At 46.9% G+C, this 15,939-nt stretch overlaps 1 protein-coding gene across 1 annotated transcript; it reads right to left on the reverse strand.

Moving 5' to 3' along the window:
- Positions 1-3,309: 3,309 nt before the first annotated feature.
- LOC123049597 (BTB/POZ and MATH domain-containing protein 1-like) lies at positions 3,310-4,951 on the reverse strand. The gene has a single exon (XM_044472491.1). The coding sequence runs from the start codon at positions 4,764-4,766 to the stop codon at positions 3,678-3,680; it is 1,089 nt and encodes a 362-aa protein (XP_044328426.1). The 5' UTR covers positions 4,767-4,951; the 3' UTR covers positions 3,310-3,677.
- Between the last annotated feature and the right edge of the window lie 10,988 nt (positions 4,952-15,939).

The following is a 15,939-nucleotide window of genomic DNA, read 5'->3' on the forward strand; positions in this document are numbered from 1 at the left end:
TAGTGGAGCATTACGGTGACAATATAGATGATCTGTCAGTTGGGTTGAAAAAAAATTGACTGTATGTGAGTTGTGCAAAAGAGCAAGTAGACAGTATTGTTTCAGACATTTATGTCAGCACGGCTTGTCTTTCTTGTACGACTCATATACAGTACTATTATTTTTCCAGTCCAACCAATAGATCATCTCAGAACTTCCTACCCAGTGTTAGTGGACTACGCAGAACACTAGAACTTAGCCACTAAGCATAGCAGTTTTTTAATATATATTTGCTTCTTGGGATGTAGAAAGTGAAATTGTGACACACATATATTTGGGGGGAATTTGTTTTCACTTGGGTGGTTGTCTGGGCTTGGGAGTGGTGCTTAGATGCATGCTTGTTGCTTTGACAGATGTGGATGGACTGTGAATGTGTACGATACCGCAAGCTTGATGGCAAGCTAAGGAGCCTACCTCCAAAGCCACATTCCCATCTCAAGTTGGTCGATATTACAGGATTTTATGGTGAGAAAGATCAACTGGAGTTTGCACTTTATATTTTGAGGAATTCTGTCGTGCTGGAGGCAATGACGATAGATCCAAAGCCAACTGTAGCTGCCGAGCAGTGTCGTCTGACATGGAAAAAAGACGGGTTTTCTTACGTGGATGGCTATAGAGTTTCGAAGAAATACCTTCTCAGGGCAGACCGCCGTGGTGTTGTTGACGTTGTAAAAGCCGGGCGTAAGGATATCGAAGCTCTGAGGAACGCTCCGTATAAGATGCCTCAAGAAGCTAAATAAGCTTTGTTTTCATGGAGCAGATCATCCTCAAGAAGCTAATTAAGCTTTGTTTTAATCGAACAGATGCCTGGTGTACCTGGTTGTTTAATACCTTTTCGTGTAGCTCGTTTTGTGGACATTTTTTTCCATGCATGACTCGCGCAGCCGCGTTTCCAGTTCAGTTTGGTTCCTAACTTCCCATGGTGTGTTTGCCGGTGTTTCTTCCATGTGTTCATCGGTGGTTCGTAATGCAGGTGGGATGATCATTCATTGTAGAACGCCCGTGCGCTCGGCTGGGCTGATTTGTACCTGCATCACTCACACAAGATTATGTATATTGAACTAATCAATTTCTATGTTTATGTACCAAACTAAGCATCCACGGCAACTTTATGTTACTAGTAGAAAAAGGGCCTAATGTGAACGGCTATGCATTAGTACCGGTTCGCCACTAACCGGTACTAAAGGGATGGTGGCAGGTTGGCGTCAGGCCGGGGGCCCACGAGCCTCTTTAGTGCCGGTTTGTGACACAAATTAGGACTAAAGGTCTAACCTATAGTCTCGGTTTGTGTCACAAACGGGCATTAAAGGGGTCTTGACCTATAGTCCCGCTTGGAGAGACAAACCGGCACTATAGGGCAATTTCCAAACTCCCCCCTTATCGCCATTTCAGTTTAAAAAAAACAAAAAAAAAGTGATAAAAACTTTAGAAGTTAAAATCCTTTGGGATGTAGTTATGTTACTACATCTACTAGTTAGGAAATTTAAAAACTTAAATTTGGACATGTTTTGCAAAAAAGTGTGACGAAAAAGTAAAACGACTATATTTTTTGCATACGATGCCGAAAAAAGTATAATATATCAAAATGTTCAGCACGAAAATCCGCATCCAATTTTGACCGTTGTAGGCCGTTTTGCAAATTTTTAGAATCCTCAAATTCTAAAAGGAAAAAAGATATGCTCAAATTTCAATTTTTTTGAATTTTGGTCAAACTGTGGTCAAACTACTTATTCAGGAAATATTAGTGTTACTAAATAATTATTCAAGAATATTAGTGTTACTAAATAATTATTTCAGTTTTTTGAATTTTGGTCAAATCTGGTCAAACTACTTATTCAAGAAATATTAGTGTTACTAAATAATTATTGTTTTTTTAGAATAATAGTTTCAAACTCAAATAGTGAAACGTGTGACCTAATGCTCAATCTAAACTCCTGAGCGTTAATAGGATTGACAGCTTACTATTGTCAGGAAAACAGCAAGCGCAGATTTGGAAACTAGGGGAAATAGAACTCAGAGCTTAAGCGTGCTCAAGCTCGAGTAGTGAGAGGATGGTTGACCGGCCGGGAAGTTAGACGATTTGGAATGAGTGATCCACACTTGAGCAGTTATGAAGGGTGATTAGAGACTAAATCGTCAAATAATTCAAAAAATTGAAAATCGAAAAAAAAATCAATTTTTTTTCAAAAAATAAAAATCTTTAGTACCAGTTGGTGTTACCAACCGGGACTAAAGGTCCCCCATACCACGGCGCGGGCTCGCAACACGTGGTGGGCCTTTAGTGGGGGGAGGGGCTTTAGTCTCCACCCTTTAGTGCCGGTTCAAGGCCCTTACGAACCAGTAATAAAGCTTAGTTTTCTACTAGTGTGTACTAACCGTGTATTTTACTCGATAAAACAAGTGAACTCCGGTCACTACATGCAATATATGTACTCCTAAAGCCAACAAAGATATTTGAAAACGGAAGAGGCATGACAGGCTTTTTCTCTTCTAGGAGTCAAAAGATCTCTCAAAACTAAAGGACAGAACAAGCAAATCTCAGGTAGCTATGTTACTAAACGTTGCCAGACTCTGTTACTGCGGTGGCATATATATCCCAAAAGGTAATTGACAGAAATCCAAAATTTCTAGTTTGATACATGTGGTAGGCAATCCAAACTATTTAAAAAAACAGAAATAAAGAAGAGCAGAGAATTAGATAAAACAAGTGAACTAGTGAACATCCATAATTTCATATATAGGATGAGCCAAATTCAATACATAATCAGTACATGTACTCCTTCAAAAGCCACCAACCATGTCTAAAAACTGAAGGAACATGATGGGTGGGTCCCATGAGGTGGGATTTTTTTCGGGAAGACTGGGATAAGGAGAATCTGAGTTCGCATATACTCTTCGCAGCCTCCAAAAACATTTAGAGTGAACTCCAAAACTTTTTAAGAGGCTGTGGATATGGAGAATCTGCTAGAGCCCACGAGCGATGGTGAGTGATGGTGTGCCCTACAACTACATGTCTACAACAGAGTACACCGTACACCCAATTGACATACATTATAATCATCCAAGTCAGAGCTGGCAGTTCCCACATCATGTACAGACAGGATTTCATAGTATTTTCTCATTAAAATCTATCACTTAGCATTCCTCTGCAAGTGCATTACTTTCTCCATTCCTAAATATAAGTCTTTTTAGACATTTCAAATGAAATACAACATACTGATGTATGTAGATATATTTTAAAGTGTAGATTCACTCATTTTGCTTCGTATGTTGTCACTTGGTGAGATCTTTAGAAAGACTTATATTTGGGAACGGAGGGAGTAGTTTGTAGCACATGTAATATATATACTTAAAAAGTAAGTAAATGACAACAAATTGAAAGCGTCCCCACCTTTAAGAAAAAAGAGAAACCAAGTATAGCAGATATAAACCAGATTCATCTCATATGGTCGTGTATCAAGTAGTACAGGTAATTAAGCTAACACATGATCCCAAGATGAGCATACTAAATTTCCAAGATTTAGTTGCTCCTCGGAAAGATCTCTAAAGGTGACAAGTGAGGATAAGAGACGACTTCAGCTCAGGTGGCTACATGTTAACTAACCTAACTTATCCAAGTTTACCCCGGAATGAGCACACTAAACTTTGGGAGACTTCGTTACTCTCTCCAGGATATCTCCTAAGACAGCAGGGCATGATCTTTTCAAGTGCACATACCCTTGGCTTGCAACCACACCACCCATTCTATTACAAGAGATGGCAAATTCAATGCAAGCATCTTTGAGCCCGCTGCAATGATACTGATCAGCCAGAGCTAACGTGGATGCGACAGTCTCGACAGTAAGACTTTTGCAGAGAGTGGCTTCACATATCATCTTCATTCTTTCCATGGCATACCGATCTGCGGCCACCAGTAAATGCTTAACCATGTCGTCATTCTCCTCACCGGGGTTGTCCAGGGAAGGAAATGAATCATTGTAGATGAAGTAAAGCAATTCCTTGAAAACAGCAGGCTGCATATCTTCCACGGTTATGTTCCGCGCCGTCCTGTCTCCCATCGGTCCATAAAGCTGGGCCTTGAAGACCGGTGACCGCATCGCAAGCAAGATCTTATGCGCATGGAAGGTCTCCCCTGTGACATTGAACGTCACATCTGTTTCCTCCTCCGTCTCTAGCCATTTTCCAAGATTATTTGCCAGGTCTGAGGGCGGCACCCGGATTTTAACGGTCTCCTCAACAAGTGGTTCCTTGATCACAGTGAGGGCACACTCGATCATGAGGCGGTCATCCCGCAGGAACGGAGACTTCTCTAGTTCGCTTCTCTTCTTCTTGAGCTGCTTGTTTCTCCCAACGATGGATGCGTTGTTGCTGGTGTCGAGGGAGTCGAACTCTGTCGGCGATTTCGGGCAGCACCTCCCCGTGGACAGGTCGATTTCATGGTTGACCAGCCTCAAGTCGTAGATCACCCTTGCCTTGGCGCCCTTGCTCAGGAGCTCCAGGTAGACTGACACGTGGTCCTCGCTCTCCTTGCTTGCGTCCCCGTCAGGGTAGTAGCGTATGCACCACTCGTAGCCGCCGACGGAGACGGGGTTGGACTGGATGAATTTGCCGGCGCCGATGCCCTTGTGCAGGCTGTAACCGGCGATCTCGAACACGAGCGTGGTCTCCGCCGTCGTTGGGGTGCACACCGACACCAACCTTTCTGTTGGCTTCTGGGATGCTGCCATTGGGAGGGTTTTGCGGCGGGGTGGGGATCAAAGGCGGCGGTGCCCGGAGTCGGAGAGCTGGGGATTGAGAAGCGTCGCGGCGGTCTGGGCGTGAGACGGGCGGCGGCCGGCGGGATCGAACGGGGGGCGAGGGTTTTGGGCGAGCGACCGGGAGTCCGTGGAGAGGGTTTCTCCGCTCTGGTGCTGCTATGTTTCGTAGTCGCCGGCATTGGGTCGGGTCCCAGTTAAATGACTGCATCATGAGGCAGCCCAGGACGTGACGACCTACAACAACAATGGCTGACGGTGTGCACCACAACAAGAGTACAGATGAAACCCGGCTGACTTCGTAGTCCAAAAAGACTAAAGCCCGGACGATTTTCACAAGGAAACGGCACGAAAGTAAGTAATCACCAGCTGTTGTAAGCACATCACAATTACTCCCTCTGTAAAGAAATATAAGAGTGTTTAGATCACTATTTTAGTAATCTAAACATAAATAGTGATGAGGCGACTAGGGTTCCCCCTCCCCTCCTCCCGCCGTCGCCGGCCCTCCCGCCGCCTCCGGCCTCCGGCCCCGCACCCCACCTCCGCCCCCTTCCTCCCTCCCCACTCCCCCGTCCAGACCTGCCTCGCGCCGCCTCCCCGGGAGGTAGCCGGGGCGGAGCTCGTGCCCCTCTTCCGCGGGCCCCCTCCTCCCCCTTTTCCTCTCGCCGCCGCCCGCGCCGGCACGGGTGGTTCCGGCGGCGGCGGGCCTTCCCTTTCCCCCACGCGCGTGCTCCCTTCCCGGGGCAGGGAGGCGGCGGCGGTGCAGCTCGGCGTGGCTGCGGTTCGGCTGCCCTGCGGCGACGGCCGGCGGCAGGCGTGCTGTCGGCACCGCTCCTTGGCGGTCGGGCGGCGTGGTGGTGCTGGGTGGCCGTCGTCGCGACCCCGGCCCAGATCTGGGCCCGGCGGGCCCCATCTGGGTCCTAGCGGGCCGGCTCCCCGGCGTGGCCTCGTTGTCTGCGGCGCGGCGAGGAGGAGGAGCGGCTCGGATGTGGGGCGTCGGCGTCGACGGCGTGCCGACAGCAGCGCGAAGGCGGGAGCTTTACGGGCCCACGAGGGCTCGGCCGGGCCTGTGGGCCCACGGGCCTGGTGTGCTCCTGCTATTGCGTTTCGGACGGCTACCATCGCGGACGGTGGAGGTGGGGCCCTCCCGCATGCCGACGATGCCGATGCCCTAATCCCGGCTCTGATTCTTCGCCGCGTTGTCCTCACTTCGCGGTGCCGTGGTGAGACGGCGTGGGGGCCTCATGTCCGCGTTGGCGCAGGGTAATGGTTTGTCTGGTGGCTGGATCCAGAGCTCCCGAGGTGCGGGTTGAGATCGGGGGAAACCCCTGTCGGCGTGTCCGACACCGGCGCGGTGACGCCTGTGGGCGCCACCTGACCTTCCGGGAGGGCGTCGGGGGCTACCCTTCCTTTCGCCGCGTTGTGTACCGGGGGAAACCCTTGGCAGCAGCGTCGTCATCGTCGCAATCCTTCTTGGAGGTGTTGATAGGTGCCGGCGCTCCGGAGACTTGGAGCCTAGTGGAAGATCCTGGTGGGCAGTGGTCGCGAGGCTTCTTCGTTTTTGTTGATCCGCCGTTGTCAGCATTTGTTTCTTTGTTCTTTCTCTGTCGTTTTTTTTGGGCGTGACTGTGCTGCTTCCGCCCCAGCACCTATCCATGTATGATTCGATTGGTTGCTTTGTATACAAAGCGGGGGAAACCCTTTTTCAGCTAAACACTCTTATATTTCTTTATGAAGGGAGTACCTAATTGACTAAGAAACATAGCATACCGGCTGCAGTCATACAGACCAAGCAAGCATAGAACTAAATTTTCTAAAAGAACTGGAAATATGTATGCACATTTTTTGTATAAACATATTCAAAGCTACACTACATCTCTAGGGCCTAGCAAGCATAGTAACGAAAAATTGGAAGAAGGAAAACGTCAACCGTGTTCATATAGTAACGAAAAAAATCTACTATACACAACTTGGAAGCCACCATGTCAATCTGCGCCACGATTTGGAAAGATGTTTGTGCATATCACCTACTTTCCCTTGTATAGCGGTCGGTAAATATCCGTAATGTTCGTAAATTGAAGCGATATACATGCTCGTGTGGCGGTGCATTTGTGGGTACACATATTTTGATAAACACTGGATGCAATAAGTGATGTACTAGAACAACGCCTTGTGGAAAGCCCATTCATTAGGTTCTTCCTCTTGCTAGCTTTCTATTCTTCTAGTTGCTTGTTCTTTTGTAAGAACCTTTGTCTTCGAGTAGCAATGGTGTATAAGAAAAAGGAGATAGCCTATTCTGTTCTCGGCGATCGAAAGATGTCAACATAGAGGTATCACTACTAGAAAAAGGTTTACTAGTGGCGCACCAGTTTTGCCTACTAATGGCGCACCACTGGTGCGCCACTAGCATCACGCCACTAGTAATTTTTACTAATGGCGCACCGCTGGTGTGCCATTAGTATCTGGTACTCTAATGGCGCACCAGGCAGTGCGCCATTAGTATAGGCCCCGGTGCGCCATTAGTATGCCTCCCAGTGGGCATGTGCTTTGCCATACTAATGGCGCACTGGTGGGCGATGCGCCATTAGTATCCTTTGGCATACTAATGGCGCACATCTGGATGATGCGCCATTAGTATGTATATTAGGGATTTTTTTTCTTTTCTGATATTTGCACAGATTACAAAATATATTATTGGACAGAATATAAACAGCACCACACAGCAACAGCAGATTCATCGAATACAATAGAAGATTAGTCTCCGAATACAATTCATCATATTAGTCTCCGAAATCAAAAGACCGAACAAAGATAGAACATTACAAGTCTCGAGACCGCGAGTAGCGAGTTTGTCGAAATTAATACTAATCCTAACAAGTCCTACTAATCATCATCATACAACTTCTACTCGTTATTAATAACAAGTCATACGATCATCATCCTCACAGTCATCGAACCAACCCTACTTAATTGTTCTTAGCACATGATCATCAGTATTAGGTAGGACCGAAATACCCTCTTTAAGGTAAAATAGCATAAAACAATATAGACCCTGACTCTCCATTATGGAGAATGGAGATCATCCTGTCTCCAATTCTTGCGCCTCGCTTCCTTTTGCTTCCAAGAAGCTCCTTGCGACTGTCCATACATTTTTTCCATTCTTTGATTTGCATGTCTCCACTTCTTTTAGAAATCCGGTATGGACAGTTGAGATTCGTAGGATGACCTGGTTGTATATTCAAAACATCAAGCCTACCATTCTGATACATCAAATGAGGCACACAATCCTCTGGGATTATCTGTTGAAAAACATAGTAATAACTTCATAGTTAGCAATGATAATGTACTAGTTTTAGAACTATGCAAAATATGCACGGATGTCGTAATAGTAAGAAATCTTACCAGGGTATCTCCATAGTAGTTACCGTAGTTCAACACGTGCACTAGTGGCACGTATTGAGGACCATAATGATGAGGAGTTTGATTGTAGATATTGTAATTCTCAATATCAGTACAAAATCCGACCAGATGAGTTTTCTCCTTATAAGTTAACTCGGAGCCATCGGTGTAGTGGGTTTTGTCTACCATTTTCCGCACATTTTTTGAACAATCAAAATAAGCTGTCAATGGAAATAAGTTGTCAACTATTTTGAAATAAACAATATAGATTAGTTAATAATTAACTATGTTTGAGAAACTCACATAGCGGTAGAACTGGAGGCGTATCAACAAGGACCCAAATGTCCATATTGTCTTGGTCGATGCCAGGATCACCAAGATCCATGGTGACAAGCATACCCTCATCAAAACCATACATCTTGCAAAATGCTTCCCAATTTTTGCAACCAAAATGGGTTACGCTCTCAGCATTATACAGATTTACTTCAAAATCCACATCATGATGTGTCCTTAGGTGAATTTTCTTCGTTTCAAAATTTTCATGATCTTCAAAATCCATCCTCTCCAAGACATAGCGTCTTGCATGGCATGGGATAAACTATACTCGAATTGTAAAAGATGAAATTACACGTTGGAATAGTTGAAGTCATGCTTAATTATGAAAAAAACACTTGTCGTCGTTGCGTACCGTTTCAACTTCGAAGGTCTCCTCGAGCTTAATGCTGAAGCGCCGATCATCGTCCAGGTGAGGCCTGTCGCACAGACCTCGACCGTCGTGGCACCAGTCGCACTCCCCCGAGAGACTTTCGTCGTCCGATGACGACATTTCCTATGTTCATAATTCAAAACTACATCATCTCTGTTGGGTCCAATAAGATAATCCACAGTGTGGTGAAAACACGCCCTTCGAACTGGTTTGAGCAATTGGTGAATGGAGATGGTCTATGATTTTCAGTAGTAAGAAGTGAAGTGGTAATTTTGAGAGCTAATGGTTAGGATGAGTGGTTCCTCTTTCCTGTTTAGCTTTACAATAGAATATTGTTAGTCATGCACACTTGTGCATTTTCAGCCAGGCCCAGTGGAGTTGGCCTAAAAACATTTCTTTCTTTAAGCCTGCTACATCCATCTCAAGTATTTATGGTCAAGGGTTAGCAGGGCCATCCAAATAGAATATGTTGGGGTTTGTCGACGCCGAGGCACCCTAAAAGCCTAAGCTTTCATCATTTAGGTTTTTATCGACACCGAGGCACCCTAAAAGCCAAGGTTTTATCCTTTAGGGTTTGTCGACGCTGAGGCACCCTAAATGCTAAGTTAAGTTTTCATCATTTAGGGTTTATCGATGCCGAGGGACCCTAGGTTGACTGATATATATGGGTATCTTCTAATAATACACCCTATCAAGAAAAGGGAAGGAGAATTCTAAGTTGGGCCTAATCACTTGGCTCTATTGCCACCTATGGTTTAATGCAGCAAGAATAAAGGGGCAGTTGATCCTACTTAATTAAGTACTAAGATACCCCGGCCCATGCATTAGTCGCAAGTGCCCCATATGTCCTATTTTTAGCAAAGTCATGCTAAAATTCACGGAAAATTTCAGCATGACCTTTGCTGAAAATAGGACAAATGGAGTACCCGAATTTGCCGGAACGGAAGTTAATCGACATTCCGGCAAACTCAAGGGCCTCTCGGGGTACCTGCAAAATCATCACGACACGATGGTCGGAGACAAAACCCAGCAAACTAGCACCACAATGTGCCTCTACTTTCATATGGATGAAAAGGCCACAGACCATATGGTCCTCTGCTTTCATATGGACAAAAAGCAGCTCAACTTATGTGAGCTTCCATTCCAGATCTAATAGGTCACCCAACAAAATCAGCTCAACTTAGACTGTGAGCAAACTACCTATTGAAGCAAAGGCAAATATCTCTGAAGTCTGAACTAAAGCAGGGTTTCCTTGCTAATGATCCACAGTCCCACACTACTGAATGGGTTTTTGCAGAAACAAAACAGACATCACAGGAGAGAAGTCCCAGTGGACAAGTCAGAATGGCATAAAAACATGACTGCATACATTAGGGCATATGTGATTTTGGTACAGCTACACTACTGCAGGCTGCATACATTCAGTCATTCTAAAATTTATTTTAGTCTACTACTAAAATTCAGCACTAGCATATCTTCAACACTCCAATTTCTTTCAGTTTTGGCAGTTTATTTCCAGCTTCAAAATTTCAGAGAATTAGAATAAGGATAGTAGGAAATGAAAAAGAATTATGCTCAAAGAACAATGGTAACAGCAAAATATTGAAACCTTTGGTAAGCACTATATTACAAAAAAAAAAAGATATGCAGTACTATACAATATTTGAAACAAGATATTTTGCCAATCTTAGTTAACTGAAACTATCTACAATTCATGTGTTCAAAAATTCAGTTACATTCAGCTGTTGTGCAAAAACTATCCTCACTTTGCTTGAGCACTGCAAAATACCTTTCCTATGCAGCAAGAGAAAGCTGTAAAGCAGGTGATCTCACCTGCAAGGCACCAGGGTTGAGAAGCAACACACAGATGCCTTCTTTTGGGGAGGAAACAGCAGCCCAATTAGTAGTGCCTCATTGTTAAGGTGCTGTTCAAGCTTCTTATATGGATGAGATGGTATGATTTGTGGTCCTAGGAGATTTAGTTTGGGGGTCATAATCTCCAACCTCATCACAAAATACTACTACTACTGCTGCATATGATTCATGCCCTAAGCACAATATACTACTACTACTGCTACATCATATCATAGGAAATAATTGCCACTGATATCATTCCAGCCTCTCAAGTGGAAGATGACCCAGCTAACTGAATTTAGTTTCAGTAAGGTTTTCAGTAAAGCCAAATTAACTGAATTTTCAGTGAATTTAACAACAGGAATTTTCTTGCTGGCATATCTGAGAAACTTTAATTTCTCATAATTTATCAGCATGCTAGTCAACATCAAAGCTCTCCTTGTTTCGAAAGTAACTAGAACAACAATTGTGCAGACCTGGCAATTTTTTTGCACTGCAAATTCACACTGGCATTGCAAATCGTCAGGTGTAGTACTGGCATTGCATTGCAAATTCACCATAATCCCTCATGACAGTTAGATGGAGTAGCACTCTTGATTAACAGGATGGCACCGACGGCCTGGAAGTGATCCATGGAAGAACTCACCTTGATGGACGCGGTCGCAGACGAGGTCGTAGACGGCGGCGGAGCAGAGACGAGGTCGCAGACGCGGTCGTGGTGCTCCGGTGGACGCCGGCGTCGAGGAGGCTGCGGGCGGCGATCCGGAGGAAGGGGCCCGTGATGTCGTCGGCGTCCTTGGCCGCCTTCTTGACCTTTCGAGCAGAAGAAGGCACGGGTGGTGAGAGGAGGAGGAGGAGGAGAAGCTAGGGGGATGGGGGAAGGGAGGGAGGGGACGTACGTGCTGGGGCGGGGGTGGAGTCCGGCGGGGGTCGGGGCGGCGGCGTCGAGGCAGCGCAAGACCACAGCGGCGGACGACGTGGAGGCGCGGCGGACGGAGGGGGCGGAGCAAGGGGGCGGCGGCGTACGGTTGGGGTCGAGGAGGGGATCTGGCGAGCGAGGGAGGGAGGGAGGGAGGCGACAGTGCGAGGGGAACAAGTATAAATTCTAATGGCGCACCTCCCCATGGTGCGCCATAAGTACGTCGATTCTAATGGCGCACCTCCCCCTGGTGCGCCATTAGAAGTTTGTTTTACTTACTAGCCCGACTGGTCAGGTTATATCCCACCTAACCCTATCTCCATCAGAACACGCCCACTAGCCCGACTGGTCAGCACGCAGCACACACACTAGGAGGTCCTGGGTTCGATTCCCAGGCTCCCCAATTTTATTTTTATGCATTTAAAATGCTGTTTGATATTTATTTGTGTTTAAATATGTTCAAACTTGTTTAAATCATAACAGTAATATTTTTTTATAAAAACAGTAATAATTTTTATAAAAAATGCATTTAAAATGCTGTTTGATATTTATTTGTGTTTAAATATGTTGAAACTTGTTTAAATCATAACAGTAATATTTTTTTATAAAAACAGTAATAATTTTTATAAAAACAGGGTGCGGGGGGTGCTCGGCGGCGGTGGAGCGGGGGAGGGTGCGGTGGGTCGTCGGGGGTTGCGGGGGGTGCTCTGTCCTTGTCGTTACCGGTGTAGGATTCCATCGTTACCCCGGAGTTCTGATAACCATCGCTCTTCATGTCCTTGTCCTCGGTGTAGAATGTGTGTAGCTGTTGAATGCGAGGCGGAGGTTGCGGCGCGCGCGGGCGAGGGCGAGGTTGGTGTCGGCCCTGCGGCGCTGCTCCGGCGAGAGTGGGGTGGGGTCGGAGGGAGGATGGGGAGAGGGAGGCGGCGGGGGCGCGGATTGGGAGCGGACGGAGAGGAACTGGCGCGGGGGAGAGGGACGAAGGGGAACTGGCGAGGGAGAGGGAGGAATTAGCTATAGCATTCATTTGTGACGGTGGAGCAGGCCGGAGAGGGTGCAGGGGGTCGTCGGCGGCGGTGGAGCGGGCCGGGGAGGGTGCGGTGGGTCATCGGCGGCGGTGGAGCTGGGGAGCTAGGGTGCGGTGGGTCGTCGGCGGCGGTGGAGCGGGGGAGGGTGCGGGTGGGTCGTCGGCGGCGGCGGTGGAGCTAGCAGGGAAGGGTGCGGTGGGTCGTCGGCGGCGGTGGAGCGGGGGAGGGTGCGGGGGGTCGGCGGCGGCGCCCGGTGGAGCGGGGTAGAGGGTGCGGGGGGTGCTCGGCGGCGAGGGGGGCCGGATCTGGCGATGTGGGATAGCGATCGAGATGGAGGGGGATCGAGATCAAGTGTCCAGGAAATATACACTAATGGCGCACGGGGAGCAGTGCGCCATTACTAGCTTAAACTAGTAATGGCGCACTGCACCAGGTGCGCCATTAGTAGTTTTCCAAAAAAGTAAAAAAAATAAAAAAAATATTTTAGTGGCGCACTATGTTGCTGGTGCGCCATTATAGTTACAACTAGTAATGGCGCACTATGTCCTGATGCGCCATTAGTATTTCTGGCAAAATAAAAATAAATAAAATTTGTTACTAATGGCGCACCGTTTGTCTGGTGCGCCATTAGTGTCTTTCACACTAATGGCGCACCAGCACGTAGCAATGGCGCACCACATGTCTGGTGCGCCATTAGTGACCATTCCATCTATAGCCCTTTTCCTAGTAGTGTATATCAAAGTTTTGTGCACAAGAGCTTACTGTTCTTGTATGTTTGATCTGCATTGAAGTTTCAAGTTGGTAGAACTATTTAATCTGTTTACTATGTGTTGATCTTACACTACAAGAAAAGACACATCGATTGTATGTTCAATGCTCAATCACTTAACATATTTTAGGCTGAGATTTTCTCTCTTAGGATTCTCTCAATTCTCTCGGAGAAATAGGTTGCTCAAACAATGTCTTGTCAAATTAAACGGAGTGGCGAGCCATCTCAGGTTGGGATGCGGGGCTATTTATAGGCGGGAGCAATCCCGAGGTGAAAAATGACCAATAAGGACATTGGCCACTTATGGATAGCCGACATGTGGCATAATGGTCGGATTTCAAATACAGCTCGTGACTTCTTTGAGGAACAAGTCAAGTTGACTCAACTGCCAATGATTCTTTCTCTAAGTCTCGAAGAACATCGTCTCGGACTCAGAGAATAATCACTCTCCACGAAGAGATGTCCCTCGTCCTCACTTAAAAAGTAGGTTTATGATTGAGAAACAACAGTAACCTAAATCTCAATTGTCAATTGTACCCCCTTAATAGTATGGTTTGCTATATGCCTCAAATATAGAGAAAATGAATCTGAAAAAAAACCTAGTGTCTTCATGTCCGCTTCATTTTCTCGTTGTAGCTAATTATTCCTTGAACAACATACCAAAACTATTGCTTATCATCACAATTTTTAGGGGCAATCCTTCGCACGAAATGCAATCATCTCTAAACTCCTCGAAGACCCACTTCTTGTGTATACTCACAAACACATTAGTCACTTAACTCTTTTGTCCACCAATCTCCAAAACTCTCGAGGGGAATTAGATGCACCTACAGCAGCAAATGGCGTGGTTTTATCTATGAAAATGAGACGAAAGCATGTTGTATGAGAGATGCAGCAAGCCCTGATCAAACTCCATCCTCTTCTAAACAAGGCTAAGATGTTTTGGGGCAACTGTGTTGCCCCTATCTAGTTCGTGCGCAACGTCATTACTCTGGAACCAAATAGCCCCTATCTAGTTCCTAACAATTTTTGCCCTGTGTTGTGTGTAGATGATGAAATGACAAAATATGTATATATTTTACAAGCAACTCATCGATCCGAAGTAGGCAGAGTATATGCCTTGTACAATGTAAGGTGCTTAAGTAGTTGATTAGGCGAATAAACCAGTTTTCCTTAAATATAGCTGCTTATTTGTACATGATAGATGCTTAATTAGACACCAATTCCATGGAGCTCACTACTTGATACTTAAAAAAACTCAGTTCATTTTACAATAAGCAATAAGTACATTGCATTGTACCAAGCCTAACTATATTTAGTCTAAGCATCGTAGGTTAATGAGCAGACTCCTTATATGGAATTTAGGATACGATGCAGGTGCTCAGTTAATTAGCTTCGTACTTTTGTCATTTTTTATGATTGCTTTTTCATGGTTCGTGATTTTACTCTTGTACTCCTTATATGAACATTATACATTGTAATAGAGAGAGTAATGAGGTTGCGCACGAACTTGATAGGGGCTATGTCCTTTTTCTTCTCAAAAGGTCTGGATGGATTCCGCCCCGAGGCGGTGATACCCTTCAATGTAAACGATGAGACCAAGCTAGTTAGTACAGTGCCCCCTCCCGACCCCGCCCTAGCGTTGTCTCCTCGGGAGGCGGCCAGGGCGGCGCACGCCCTCCCTCCCTTCGTCCTCCATCCTCCTCCCGGTCCACCCTGCCACCACCGGCGGGCGCCCCCGGATCTGGCCCGAGTGGTGTAGGCAGCGGCGGGACCTTCTGCACCCACGCGCACAACTCTCCTTCCAGGGGCAGGGGCGGCGGCGGCCCGGCGATCTGGAGGCGGTGGCCGGCGGCGGGCGAGGTGGTGGTGTTGTTCCTTGGCGGCGGGACGGCCGTCGGCGCGCCCCGGCCCATATCTGGGTCCTAGCAGGTCGGCTCCAGCGCGGCCTTGATGCCTACTACGCCGACGCCGCTAAGGAATGAGGAAGAGCAGCTCGGACGGGGGGCCCTTAGGGACGAGGAGGAGCAGCTCGGACAGGGGGCGGCGACGCGGACGGTGTGCCTTCTGCAGTGCGACGACGGGAGCTTTACGGGAATTTCATGGCTCCGCCGGGCCTATGGGCCTACGGGCCAGCTGGTATGCTCCTGTTGTTGCATCCGGTCGGTTACCGTCATTGACGGTGGAGGTTGGGCCCTCCCGCATGCCGATGGTGCTGCTGCCCCAAGTCCCGGCTCGTCTTCTTTGTTGTGTAGGCCCCACCGCGCGGTGCCGTGGTGAGACGACGTGGGAAGCTTCAAGACCGTGTTGGCGCAGGGTGGCGCAGCAATCGCGAGGCTTCTTCCTTTTTGTTGATCCGTTGTTGTCGGCATTTGTTCCTTTTGTACTTTTTTTTCATTTCTTTTAGTCATGATTGTGTTGCTTTCATCCCAGCACCTATCGTTGGATATATCGGGTGTTTGCTATATTAA

Source organism: Triticum aestivum, chromosome 2D, assembly GCF_018294505.1.
Source record: "Triticum aestivum cultivar Chinese Spring chromosome 2D, IWGSC CS RefSeq v2.1, whole genome shotgun sequence".
Lineage (NCBI taxonomy): Eukaryota > Viridiplantae > Streptophyta > Magnoliopsida > Poales > Poaceae > Triticum > Triticum aestivum.

Bases quoted from the DNA above. Each gene is read 5' to 3' on its own strand.
- LOC123049597 (XM_044472491.1), bottom strand. From the start codon at position 4,766: ATGGCAGCATCCCAGAAGCCAACAGAAAGGTTGGTGTCGGTGTGCACC.